The sequence below is a fragment of the Pelodiscus sinensis genome, chromosome 5 (genome assembly GCF_049634645.1).
Source record: "Pelodiscus sinensis isolate JC-2024 chromosome 5, ASM4963464v1, whole genome shotgun sequence".
Taxonomy (NCBI): domain Eukaryota; kingdom Metazoa; phylum Chordata; order Testudines; family Trionychidae; genus Pelodiscus; species Pelodiscus sinensis.
In genome coordinates, this window is record NC_134715.1 from 130,025,224 (window position 1) to 130,039,372 (window position 14,149).

General features: G+C 41.9%; 1 protein-coding gene across 3 annotated transcripts in view; it reads left to right on the forward strand.

Annotated features, from left to right (window-relative positions):
- Window positions 1-14,149, forward strand: part of ATRN (attractin) — a 222,481-nt gene that overhangs the window by 59,477 nt on the left and 148,855 nt on the right. For all 3 annotated transcript variants that reach the window (XM_075931018.1, XM_075931019.1, XM_025179538.2), the window contains exon 4: window positions 8,888-9,016. In XM_075931018.1, coding sequence (XP_075787133.1) covers window positions 8,888-9,016 — 129 coding nt within the window. The remainder of the gene's footprint in view (window positions 1-8,887; window positions 9,017-14,149) is intronic.

Below are 14,149 nucleotides of genomic sequence, written 5' to 3' on the forward strand. Positions count from 1 at the left end.
GGCCTGTGCTGCTACTTCATCCCAGGCCCGCTTTTGGATAGCCCACCTGCCAGTAGACTACCAGGCTCTCTGATCCATGAACATCCCTGGTTGTGCCGGTTTTGATAGGTGCAACCTGTAGTACTCTGTGAGGCTATGTCTACACTGCCACTGTAGTTCAAACTAGGGTGGCTAATGTAGGCATTCGAACTTGCAAATGAAGCCCGGGATTTAAATATCTTGGGCTTCATTTGCCTGTTCCCGGGCGCCACCATTTTACGTGTAGCCCCGTAGTTCGAACTACCTGCCCGGTGCTACACGCGGCACGGACTCTGTAGTTTGAATTAAAGCTCCTAATTCGAACTGCCATTAAACTTCCTTGCAGGAGGCACAAGGGATCTGTCGAAAAAGGCTTTTTCTCGACCGATCCCCCTCTAGACTGCCTCTTTTTGCTGACAAAGTGTTGAGTTGGCAAAAACGGTGGCCATTTTTATGCAAATTAAGCGTGGGATAATTAAATCCTTGCTTCATTTGCAATGTCGACTTGCCTAATCTGCATCCCTCTGCCGACAGAGGGATGCAGTCTAGACGTACTCTATGAGAATGAGCTTAGGGTTTGTTATTTGTGCCTAAAGAAGACAGATATCATTGCTTTCATTTTACAAATGGAATAACTGAAGGACCAAGAAATGTATATGCCCAGTGACACTTAACAAATGAAATATGCCAGAAATATGTTTATTCACTACTGTTTAGATAATACAGAGATGGGCAGTGAAATAAAACACTCAGGGTGCATCTAAACTGAAATAACAATGTGAGCATCTACACAACCATTCTGTTATTTTGAAATAATTTTGAAATAACGGCCGACTTATTCCGATAGTTGTTAACCTCATTCTACAGTTAATAATGCCTACTGTATTTCGAAATAACTATTTTGAAATAAGGCGTGTGTAGATGCTCCACTGCTGCTATTTTGAAATAGCCCCTCACCAGGGCCATTCTAAGTTATTTCTCCCCAGTGCCTCCTGGGGCTCTAAATCGAGATAGCATGTCTACATTAGGAAGCCTGCTTCGGACTAATTTTGAGGCTTCCCTGCAGTGTAGGCATGCTATTTCGAAATAAACTATTTCAGAATAACAGAAGAATATCAGTCCAACACTGGTATTTTGGGTGTAACCTGAAGAACAGTTAAGTTGAGCATTTAAACGGCTCTATTTCTTATGACAAAGCATTAGTGCATACATCCATTGAATTGTGTTGATCTAGGAAGGGATGTTACATATTTCCTGCAGAAAAGATGTCTGAACAATGGTTTTTTGTTTTTTACATTTGTTTCACTCAAAGTTCTAGAGGCTGAATTGCAGGGAAAACCCATAATTTGCAAGTGAGTGAGCTAGGTTGCTTAAAATGTCTTCATTTCTAGTATTCAGGGTCCTGGAAGTTCTCAAAGAAAGAGGAAAGACCTGCTTTTCATACCTATATTCTCAGGATGTTTTTATGTAAACCTGGATTGGAAATCAGTTCAATGGATTCCTCTGTTTGAAAGGTATAGGTTCATAATTTTATGGCCAGAAAAAACTACGGGACCATTTATTCTGATCTCCGGCATAAGACATGCCACAGGACTTCCCTTAATTTCCTTCTTCAAATACAATAGCAACGATTGAACTAGAGTATATCCTTGAAGAAAAAATGTTCTTGATATATTTCTAGTGATGGAGAATCTGCCTTGATAGTAATTTAGCCTCGATAGTAATTAACATGGAGACAACCTCATTTCCAGGCTGAATACAGGTAGCTTGAATATGTTTGTCTTCAGTTTCTAGCTAAGGGATCTTGTTACATCTTTGTCCACTAGGCTGAGGACCCCTTCTATTATCAAGTATTTGTTCCTTGTGCAAGAACTTACAAACTACTGTCAAGTCCCGCCTTAACCTTCACTTTGATAAGATGAATAGATTGAGGTCTGAGAGCCTTCCACTCTCAGGCATGTTTTCGATTCCTGTAATCATTCTTGTGGTGGTTCATAGAATCATAGAATAATAGGACTGGAAGGGACCTCAAGAGGTCATCGAGTCCAGCCCCCCGCCCTCAAGGCAGGACCAAGCTCTGTCTACACCATCCCTGACAGATGTCTATCCAACCTGTTCTTAAATATCTCCAGAGAGGGAGATTCCACCACCTCCCTTGGCAATTTATTCCAATATTTGACCACCCTGACAGTTAGGAATTTTTTTCCTAATGTCCAATCTAAACCTCCCCTGCTGCACTTTAAGCCCATTACTCCTTGTCCTGTCCTCAGAAACCAAGAGGAACAAATTTTCTCCTTCCTCCTTGTGACACCCTTTTAGATATTTGAAAACCGCTATCATGTCCCCCCTTAATCTTCTTTTTTCCAAACTAAACAAGCCCAGTTCATGAAGCCTGGCTTCATAGGTCATGTTCTCTAGACCTTTAATCATTCTTGTCGCTCTTCTCTGCATCCTTTCCAATTTCTCCACATCTTTCTTGAAATGTGGCGCCCAGAACTTTTCTTTTCTTTTGAACCCTTTCCAGTTGATTAATATCTTCTTGACTTGTGTGTGCTGGAGCTGGGCACAGTATTGCAATAAGGTTCAACCTCTCTAGTCTGGAAGTCTTGGAACCTGACCGGTGCCGAATCAGAGAATTTGCCAGACCAAGGGAGGTCAGATTGTCTAGCAGCATTACCAGCACTTCCACTGCTTAGAGGGCTCTTAAGACATTTGGGGTAAATTAGAGCTAAATCAATATGGTTGACATTCTTTGTTCCTAGGTTACTATGGCCTGATATGTGGCCATGTTGCAGCACACTTGGTTTTCATATAATCCTAGGGCAGGAAGAGACCTCAGGAGCCACTGAGTCCAGCCCCCTGCCCAAAGCAGAACCAACCCCAACTCAATCATCCCAGCCAGGGCTTTGTCAAGCCAGGACTTCAAAACCTCTAGGGATAGAGATTTCACCACCTCCATAGGTAACCCATTTCGGTACTTCACCACCCTCCTGGTGAAATAGTTTTTCCTAATATCCAACCTAGACCTCCCCCACTGCAACTTGAGACCATTGTTCCTTGTTCTGCCATCTGCCACCACTGAGAACAGCCTCTCTCCAGCCTCTTTGGAACCGCCCTTCAAGGAGTTGAAGGCTGCTATCAAATCCCCCCTCACTCTTCCCTTCTGCAGACTAAATAAGCCCAAATCCTTCAGACTCTCCTCATGTGCTCCAGCCCCTAGTCATTTTTGTTGCCCTCCACTGGACCCTCTCCAATGCATCCACATCCTTTCTGTAGTGGGGAGCCCAGAATTGTCCGCAGTACTCCAAATGTGGCCGCACTAGTGCCGAATAAAGGGGAATAATCATTTCTCTAGATCTGCTGGCAATGCTCCCTAATATGCCATTAGCCTTCTTCATTTTCTTATGCTCTGCTTTATCAGTCTATGTAGCTGAGTAGTGTCCCTCTCTCTTCATTATTTACCTTCTCCTCCAAGGTGGGTCATCGTTAAACTTTATCAGTGGTGATTGTGTTTCTTGAAGAGGATTGATAAAAACCATAACTGGCATAGAGCCAAGAACCAGTCCATGTGAAACCTTGCTAGAAACACATGCACTTGGTGCTCACTCCCTGTTTACAGTTATATTTTTAGAGCTAAGTTAGCGAGTTTTTAATCCATAGAACATGTGAAGTTGATTTTGTCATGTTCATTTCTTAATTATGATAATGATATTAATTATTATTATTGAAAATGTCATGGAGTATCTAGTCAAATGTCTTTCAGAAGTTTAAGTGTATTTTATGAAAACTATGACCTCCATTAACCAAAGTTGTAATTTTAACAAAAAAGCTGTTCGAGTTAGACAAGGTATATTTTAACAGCATTTATTTTATAAAGATAAGCTCTCAAAGTTGGCATGCAGTGAATCTCTTCTTACAGCTGAAGAGGTTTAGAGAGCAGGTGATGTCCCTGTTTTGTTTTGTTTTAAAACTGAGGACTCTGAACTGAGAGACTGCAGAAGATGATTATTTAATTGATAGCAATAGGATACATGCTGAAAATTAAGTTTTGGTGCCATAGGAGTTAACATGATTAACTCCTGATGAAGTGGGTCTTTGCCCACGAAAGCTTATGCTCCAAAACTTCAGTTAGTCTATAAGGTGCCAAAGGACTCCTCGCTGCTTTTGCAGATTCAGACTAACACGGCTACTCCTCTGATGATTAATGTTGAGCATCTGTCCATAAGTAACTACTTTAACACACTGGAAATATTTTAGTAAGTCACCACTATGGTCGTAAAACAAGGCGTTTGTTGTTCTTACACTTGTCCCTTGCAACAATTGGTTTCACTTGACATACTATAACGAATTATGGGCTTTACAGCAATGTATCTGAAGTGTCATGAATTCATTACGACACATTTGCTTAACTAAGATTGATACTGTGTTCTTAACATAGAAGGACACGATAACCTAGATATTCAAGTGATGATTGAGCAGAGGGAACCATTTGAACAGGTTCCTATGCCTTCATGTAGCCTCATTGACTTCTGGGAGATTTTGCATGCCTACAAGTGTCCACCTTAAATGCACTTAATGCAGGATTAGGTCAGTATATCCTAACTCTTTCCCCACAAATCCAGAACACAGTTTCCTCTAGAACAAGACAGATATGTAGTTCTGTATCAGACAGTCTATGTAGCTCTGTAGTCTCTAGAACAAGACAAATATCTATCCCCTTTCTGCCGCTATTAAAGTTGTTTTCTTAACATTATGTCTGTTTTATTCTTCTGCATCCATCCTATTCTCAGGATCTTTCTATAACAACTCCTCTTGAACACCAGTATCCTTCTCTTCACATCTTTCGTTATCACCCATGTCTCTAATCCGTACAACAAGCTGCAGGCTTTAACATTAATGATTCATGGTGGATCAGAGAGGCAGAGAAAAAGGTATGCCCTCTCTCTGGTCCATGAGTTCTTTTGCATTGGCTGACTTAAATCGAGACAGCGATTTTCATATGGCAGGACATGCTGTCCCCGTCTTCATTTTAAGTAATGGAAAATGGTACTCGCCAAGCAACAAAGAGCAACTTTTATTAGACTTTTCATCCCTGACATATTAGAAGATAGTATCTCAAGGGAGCTCATCTTTACGTCATCATTCTAAAATTTCACAATGAACAAGTGTCTCTTATGCATGAATGAACTAAGAAATGGAAATAATTGGATAGTATTCATTTAAAATGTTCAGGATTTGGAATAAAAAAAAATTGTCCGGCTTTCTTTCAAAATCATGTGTGAGAACATACTGGAAAGGAAATTGTCTAGCCAAAACATCAGACGATGTTGCAGATTTATGTAGCATATGACTGAAATGAAGCATGTTAGCACATACTCTTCTATCTTTGTAAAGTACAGGCTACATGCCAGCCTCTAACAAAATAGTGTCTTTGGACAGCCGAGCTGTACTACCATGGCCAAAGTTGTCCTTGTAACATGGCTGGTATAAGCTACTGCAACTTCTTGTTGGAGAAGGTGATCCTGTAATAGCGCAATTAATATGGAAGTATTTTACATGAGCCTGAGTTTTTATAGGCAGTTAGGACACGTGACTGTAGCTAGAGTGGTTAGTAAAAGTTTCACTCCATATTGCTTTTGTTGGCTGAAAAACTCAGTCTGGGAGCACCCGATTTCTCTAGCCTTGTGAACCAGTCTTTCAATGATTTTGTTTTATTTTACAGTATATTCTGAAAGGGAATGTAAAAATGTACATTTTTAACATAGGAAAATGTTTCATTTTCAGCATTGATTGAGCCTGGAGGAGTATACCTGTTCAGAGGATGTCTAGCAGGTTCTCCTGGAAGCAGGAAGCTATCCACAAGGCTCATGTATCTGGCTGAGTGGCTGAGGTTTTCACACTGTCAGAGCGTGGTATCTATCCTGTGCGCTCTCCGGTTCAGCCCATCCTTGACTACTTGTTGCAGCTCAGGAACAACCGTTTGGTGCATTTTTCCATCGGAGTGCCCCTTGCGGCCATCTCTCTGTTCCACCAGCTGATTCAGGGGCAGATGGTGTCCTCTCATGATATGGTGGTCAGATTCCTGACAAGTCTCAAACTGTCCTACCCACAGGTATGAGACCCTCTCCAGTGGTGGGAATTCAACCTGGTCCTCTTCAGGCTCGCTGGCGTGCTTTTTGAGTCACTGGGTTTCTGCTCCCTTTCCCAGTTGCCTTGGAAGGCTGCATTCCTGGTGGCTGTGATGTCAGTGAAATGAGTCTCTGAGCCCAGAGCTTTGACCTCACTGAGCGGGTCTGACACGATGCTCGGCTATGTTTGTAGTCAGTAGGCCATGAACTCCTACTCCTCATTAGCTCCCCTGCAGATATTGTGGAGGGAAAAAATACTGGCATTAGTGCATGTGGCGAGCGCACACACCTAACGTGGAGTGGACATGAGCGAGACATCTTGAAGAACATCCGTTATGGAACAATGAGGAGTCCTGTGGCACCTTGAAGACTAACAAATATATTTGGGCATAGGCTTTCGTTAGAGCCCACTCCATCATTGAGCACAAGGAGGTGATGTGCATAGGAATACTGTGTACAGATGGGGTCTCCTCACCTCAAAAAAGATATTTTGGCCTTGGAAAGGGTTCAGAAAAGGGCAACTAAAATGATTAGGGGTTTGGAACGGGTCCCATATGAGGAGAGGTTAAAGCGACTGGGACTTTTCAGTTTAGAAAAGAGGAAACTGAGGGGGGATATGATAGAGGTCTATAAAATCATGAGTGGTGTGGAGAGGGCTGATAAAGAAAAGTTATTTATTAGTTCCCTAAATAGAAGAACTAGAGGACACCAAAATGAAATTAATGGGTAGCAGGTTTAAAACTAATAAAAGAAAGTTCTTCTTCACATAGCGTGTAGTCAACCTGTGGAACTCCTTGCCAGAGGAGGCTGTGAAGGCTAGGACTATAATAGAGTTTAAAGAGAAGCTGGATAAATTCATGGAGGTTAGGTCCATAAAAGGCTATTAGCCAGGGGATAAAACTGTGTCCTTGGCCTCTGTTTGTCAGAGGCTGGAGAGGGATGGCAGGAGACAAATCGCTTGATCATTGTCTTCGGTCCATCCTCTCTGGGGCACCTGGTGCTGGCCACTGTCGGCAGACAGGATACTGGGCTAGATGGACCTTTGGTCTGACCCAGTATGGCCGTTCTTATGTTCTTATGAATGGATCAGTGAACACTTGCAATGAAAAAATTTCTGGTCTCAGGTGCCATGAGCACACGCATGCCTGGAGTGGAATACTCTGATAGACAAACCATTTTAGAACACAAAACTTCTGTTCTACTGTGGAAGAACATGAATACCAGACAAGAACACCTCTTCTGGCAGGTGACCAGGATTTTCCCACACAAACTGTTGGAATGTTTAATTACCCTCCCCGCTAGGAAACAATCTTATTTTCAAGTTGAACTTCAGCTTCCAGCCATTGAATCTTATGCCTTCTCAGCAAGGATGAAAGTCCCTGGTATCAGATATTTTTCCATGTGTACAATGCAATGTAGCGATGTTATCTTCTGTCACTCTTCTGTTCGATAAGCAAAATAAGTCAAGCTCCTTAACACGTTTCATAAGAAGGCTTATTTTCCACCTTCTGGATCGTTTTTGTGGCCCTGTTCGTAAACACATCCAGAGGATGTGGTGAAGACTAGGACTTGAACAGGGTTCAAAAAAGAGCTAGACAGAATTGTGGAGATTAGGTCCATCAATGGGGTGAGTAGGAATGGTCTCCCTAGCCTCTGTAAATGGGTCATAGGAGAGGGATCATGTGAGGCTTACTTGTTGTTTCCTCCCTCTGGGACACCTGGAATTGGCCACTGTCAGCAGACAGGATGCTGGGCTGGATGGACCTTTGGTCTGACCCAGTATGGCCGTTCTGATGCTTTTAACTGAAGAGTTGATCATTCTTTTTGGTGTTTACACACCAGATGCTGGTCACAGCATTCCAGTAGTCATGTTGTCAGTGTTATGACTACAAAGGCAAAATTGTGTCCCTACTTTTGCTTGATTTCCCCCTTTTAATACATCTAAAGATCACATTATTGACCTCTTCCCCCCCCTCCCCCCGAAGCTATTGCACTGAGAGCGCATGTTGAGGTGATAATTTGCAATAATCCCGTAGTCTGAGTTACTAACTTCCATCCTGAATTCTTTGTTCCCAGCATAAGTCTACATTAAAATACATTGTGTTGGATTTTGACAATTTAAAGAGGAGGTTCAGATTCCTGTGTAATAGTAACCTGTCGTCTTTCTTTACCTTTCTACCATGCTTTGTCATCTGCAAGCTTTATCAGCAAAGATTTCACCATAATTTAGATAGTCCATAAGCATGTTAAATAGCTTTGGACCCAGAATTGATCCTTGCTGAAGCTGCTAGAAGTGGCTCATTCATTGTTATATTCCATTATTAATCACATATTGAGAATTGTCAGAGACTAGTTGTTAATCCATTTAATTGTGTGTCCTGTTAACTCTGTATAATGCAAATTTTAAAAATCAGAATGTCATATGAGACTTAAGTTAATTGCTTCGGAGAAATTCGGGGAATGTTTAAGAAGTTACAGGCTTTATTGTTTCCCCTATTGCAAGATGTTTTTAAGGAGTTTCTTCAGCAAAACACGGACTCTGGTAATATTGCTATATGGAAGTCTTTCGTTACTGTTATAAATATGTAATAATTTCAAGTGACCAATGAAGAAAGCATCTGGCTTGTGTCGTGAATTGATTTTTTTTTTCAAATGTATTTGAGACACATTTATAGTGGAGTCACTAAAGTTGTGCTCTCATAACTGTATATTTAACATCATACACTGTCTTTCTTTTTCAGTGGTCTTATTGTTCCTGAGAGAGATGGAAATGAAACCGTTCCAGAAGTTGTAACCACTTCTGGCTATGTCCTGCTTCATTTCTTCAGCGATGCTGCCTATAATTTGACAGGGTTTAACATCACCTACCAGTAAGTAGTACTTCTTCCAAATGTTCTGAGGAAATTTAAATGTTTCATGTTGAAAGAGCAGTGTAAAGACAAATATGCTTCTAGGGTGGATCAGGAGAGATATTTCCAGTAGGGACAAGGACATATTTCCATTATACAAGACTCTGGCAAGATCTCACCTGGACAGCTGTGTAGAATTCCAGTCACCACGCTCAAAGGTGCAGAGAAGGGCTATTAGGTAGGATGAACAGGGATATGGAGAACCAGTCTTATGAGAGAAGACTAAAATAGCTCAACTTGATTAGCAAAGCAAAGGCTGGGAGGGACTATGATTTTTCTCCCGGCCATGTCTCCACTTCAGTTTTCTGCTGATCAATCTTCTGGGATACAATTGAGCAGGTCTAGAAAAGAGTATTTCTCCTGTCGACCATGTGGAGATGGTGCCATGCTCTGCTTAAGGAACATCGACTCCAGCTATGTTATTTACATAGCTGGAGCTGGGTACCTTAAGCCAACCTTCTGCGTATAGTGTAGACCTGGCCTGTAAATTAAGTGGAGGGGTGAGGTGTATCACCAGGGCAAAAAAAACTATTTAAACTGAAAGACCGTGTTGGCATAAGAATAAATGGGGCTAAACTGGTCAGGAATAAATTTTGGTCTGGAAATTGGAAGGAAAAGGAAATGTAACTGAATTTCTCGCAGGAGTAACGGTCTCTGAATTGTATTTCATTGTACAATAAAACTCCAATTGTCTGGCATCCAGTGGTCCGGCACTCCCGATAATCCAGCACCAACTGGAACCCGGAAGTGCTCCAGCCAGCCGGACAATTGGAGCTGCTCCACGCTGCTTCCCCAAGTCCATTGCTGAAACTGACCAGCAGCGGATTTAGGGAAGGGAAGACAGAGCTCCTGGGGTGCTGTCAGCCGACGGTCAGGGCAGTGAGTCCCTTATGACCGGCTGAAGTTCTTTTTAAATTGTGCTTGGTTCTGTTACAGCAACTGAAGGAGTCAGGTTAAAGCTTAAACAGTTACTATTTATTGTTACAGGGTAAACTTAGTTGTTAAATGCTATTGCTGTGTTACAGATAACACAGCCACTACAAAGGACAGGACAGAAATTACACTAATAAGTCACTTACAGGTACCATGAAACCTTTTTGGTTCTCTGAGCTCTTATTAAATGCATGCAAAATACACATAGCAGGTATATATTCTCACCCCTGCGTTCCAGACTTGGCGTGGCCAGCGTCTTTCTCTCAATCCCTCGGGAAGAAGTAGGGCGAGGTTGGGCGTCCCACAGACCTCGGGAGACAATCAATACCTGCCAGCAGGTATAGATGATTGGAGCTCAAATGGGGTGGGCTGCTGAACCTCTTTTATACCCCTTGGGTCATTTAGGCTTCTTCCTGGGCTCAAGTGGCCAATTAGGAAAAATGGCTTTGAATGCCAAGTTTCCCACGAAGGGTGCAAAGCATAATTTGCACCTGGGAAAATGCAGACAATGGGCACCTCTGGTATGTGATGGGCGAAGATTCCTCTCCTGGGACAGTGCAGGCGTGTCAATTACTGGTACTAGCCATCAGGGCGACGGGAGGCCCCGGGTCGTCAGCTAGCCCATTTACTGTCTGGTTTCTGTTTATGGTAGAGTCAGGGACAGGCAGCAAACCTGTGTTCCCAGGGCATCAAAGGCTGACTGCCTTTCTCTTGCTCTCTGGGGGGGGGAACAAGATGGGGTTCGTGGAAAAACAAGATGGGGTTTTGTGTCTGGCTACATTCCACCCCCTTGACACGCCTCACTATGTCCCAGAACGCAAGATGGCGGTGATGCCAGCACCCTTTGCCCTCCTTGGAGGAAGCTAAAATCGCCCTATCAGCAGGGTCTGATCAGATAATTTGGATCAAGGGATTGATTAGGATCACTTCCCAACGCCATATACCAGATTTGTGCAGAGGAGGTAGCAGTGTACACAAAATGCCTAACAATACATAGAAACATGCAGCAAGCAATTACAACAAGTAAAATGGTTAATATAGTATTTACAATAGAGTGAAGGAAGGGAGTTAACGAAAGTCCTAGGTGTTGGGCTAGACAATCTAGCCATGAGGCTTTACATTTTTAGTTACAGCATGTCTTATCCCATACCGTTTGTTGCCACTTCCCTTGCCTCACCCCTTGACCTCCCCCCAGAGTTATTTAGAGGATTGCGGTAGTCGCTGTCATCGAACCATACCGGTCCCCATCGGAAGATGTCACTTTGTTTCACCAGTCATTTGGGCTGAGAGGGACAAACTCGATTCCCAGTCCAGTAGAGGAGTCAAGTAAGGTGTTCTGGTACAGCAGTAGCAGTTGGGATGAGGAAGAAGACCATGGCGAGTTGGAGTACCATGTCTTATTTCAGTAGTCTGTAACTAACAACAGTGGTTGCAAGCGCTACAACAGCAAGCGTTATATATATACAAAAAGTTCATGGTGGTTTCCCGGATTCACACCAGCACTGGGAGGGATCCATCCCACTAGAGCACTGTTCAGGGCTATTGCCTCAGTTTCCTGTAAGAAAACATAAGGTTTGCCGGTCTTGGATACAATCCAAGCCTCAGTGATGGTTATTGGTGTTAGCCCAGCATCTGCAGTGGTCCAGACTCCTTTTCCCTTATAGGAGTGCAGTACATGGGTTTGTGTTCCCAAACTGGGGTGTTGGGACAAGGGCTATTAAGTGGTTTAGTCCCATGATCGTAGACAACCCTGTTGTCCATCGGGTTGGGTAAGCAAAACCAGTTCTTGAAACAATTTTTACTCCAGTTAAAACATACTTCCACCCTTGCTTACTGGTGGGTAGTGTACCAATATAATTTACTTGCCAGGTTGCCCATAGTATTTTTCCATCTCTTAGCCTGGCAAATCATTGCCTTTCTGTTAGATGTTTTCTGAGTTCAGCACATAGGGTGCAAGCTTGTACCAGATTTCTGGCTTGTTTGTGGGTGATAGGCCACCCCCTGGCATGTGCCTGCCACACCAGCTTATCGCTCTCTGTGTGTCCTAAGGTTTCATGTAGCCAAATGTACAGGCGTTCCCAATCCACCTGGGCAGCAAAAATTTGTACTGCTGCATCTGCTAGGTTATTTAGCTATGCAGTCAGGGTGTTATTCTTTTGGTGAGCTGCCACATGACCTATGCTTAACTTATTTTGGGTTGCATACTGGTATATCCATTTCCAATATTCCAATCTCCAAACAGGCTTTCCTATTTCCCAGTTAGTTATCCACTGGGTAGCTCCAGCCCATATAGCACAGGAGTTAGTGTAGATGGTACTGGCCCCTGCCTCACAAGCTAATTGATTGCTGCCAGCTCTGCAAGCTGAGCTGTTCCTTCTATGTTTGTGAACAGGGGTGCAGTGGATGTGTCTGCTGAAACAGCAACAGCCTTCCCTGTCCACTTTCCTTTGAAATAACCAGGCAGCCTGTACTTACATATAATGTTGAATTTAAAAGCAAGCCAAAAGTGTTATCAACTCAGCCTTGAAAGAGACAGTTAAGTTTCAAAGCTTGAGTTTTTAAACTAATAATTTGGTTTTTAGAAAGTTAAATGTCCTTAAGAATTGAATGCCCAACAGAAGCACTAACTAATTTGTGCCTTGTCTGTTTGCAATTTTAAGCAAGCAATTTTTGTTATCCAAAACAAAATAAAACTAGTTAATTTGAAATCCACAAAATAGAGTTACAATATAGAGCTCATTCTTTATGCAGTTAACCAATTAAGTTTTAGTAGAATCCCTAATTTTCCTTTGTAGATTTAACAAAGGGGTTCATAGACAAAATGTTTACATTTGATTGTTTCTTTGCATAGATCGTTTGCACAGTGCTTAAGGAAGAGGCTGCAAAGAAACAAGGTGTCATTTTTAAAACAAGATTTTCCTTCACATATTACAACCATCACTTAATTCTTTCCATACTCCCATGGAGTCCACCTTTTATCTTCACATTCCCTCAAATCTCTTGCTTTGTCCTTTCAAAGAAAATGTTTCTCATTCCTAGTAACTTTTCAATGTCTGCTCTACTTTCCTTATTTCTGCTAAATGACTTTTTCCCAATGACACAGGTTTGTCTACTATTAATTTGGTAAGGAGGGTGAGCTTGTTCACTAAGCCTCATACCTCCTTGTCCTTTTCTTAAACATATTCCTGAAGTAAGGAAAACAAAAACAAAGAAATCTGAGTTGCTTTACCTCTCAGCACCCATCCTTAAGGGAATCTAGCTCTGTCTGGGTACTGAGGGACATGCATTTCTACCTCTCTATGTCTGCAGCAGAGGTATCAGCCAATTTTGAAGAACACCTCTTTACAGGTTTTCCACAGAAGACAAAAGCTGCAGCTGTTTCCCTCTCCTTTGAAGTTGAGGGTTTACATATACACAAGTAAGTTAGTCAATTTGTCTTTTAGGTCTGAAATTGTATGGACAGCAATTAACACTTGATCAGACCAAGGGCTATGCCCGAATCTTGTTCAAAAAGGGATAACATCTTTTACAAATGCCAATTTCTCAGTCTTCTCTCTGCCTTCTTAAAAGACTGCTTACATTTAAACTTTTCCTAGTATACCCAACCTCCTATTGGGACTAAAATAGCAATACCAGTACCTCCTTTTTCTTTCCTTTTTAGGAGGGCTACAATTTGAACTTTCTGATCTCTATTACCTGCAAAGCTTCTTTGTGCTGCCAGCTAGGGCATTTACATCACAAAGGAAATCACAACCTGTTGTGGCTCTTGGAGCTTTCACAGCATTTTAGTTTGTTTGCAGTTTTTACTCATTCTATAGTTTACAGGAAAATGTGCAATCTTTGTTTATAACACTACTTAGCCACATTAAACTTTGCATAGAGTGTAACTCTTTCTTTATGCTTACAGTTTTTTTTTGTACCTTCATTAAACAACTTGGACTAAAATGGTCTTACCAAACCAATTTGTTTTAAACCTACAAACAAACAAGATTACTGGACCTTGAAAACTTCATATTATTTACACTATATATATATATATATCTACACACAGATACACATACATTCTCTCTGAACCTTTCTTACACTATTTCTACATAGCTATACAACAATTACATTCCCTTTTTATTCATTGGGGTAGTTCAGTTCCAATAGAACCCCCTC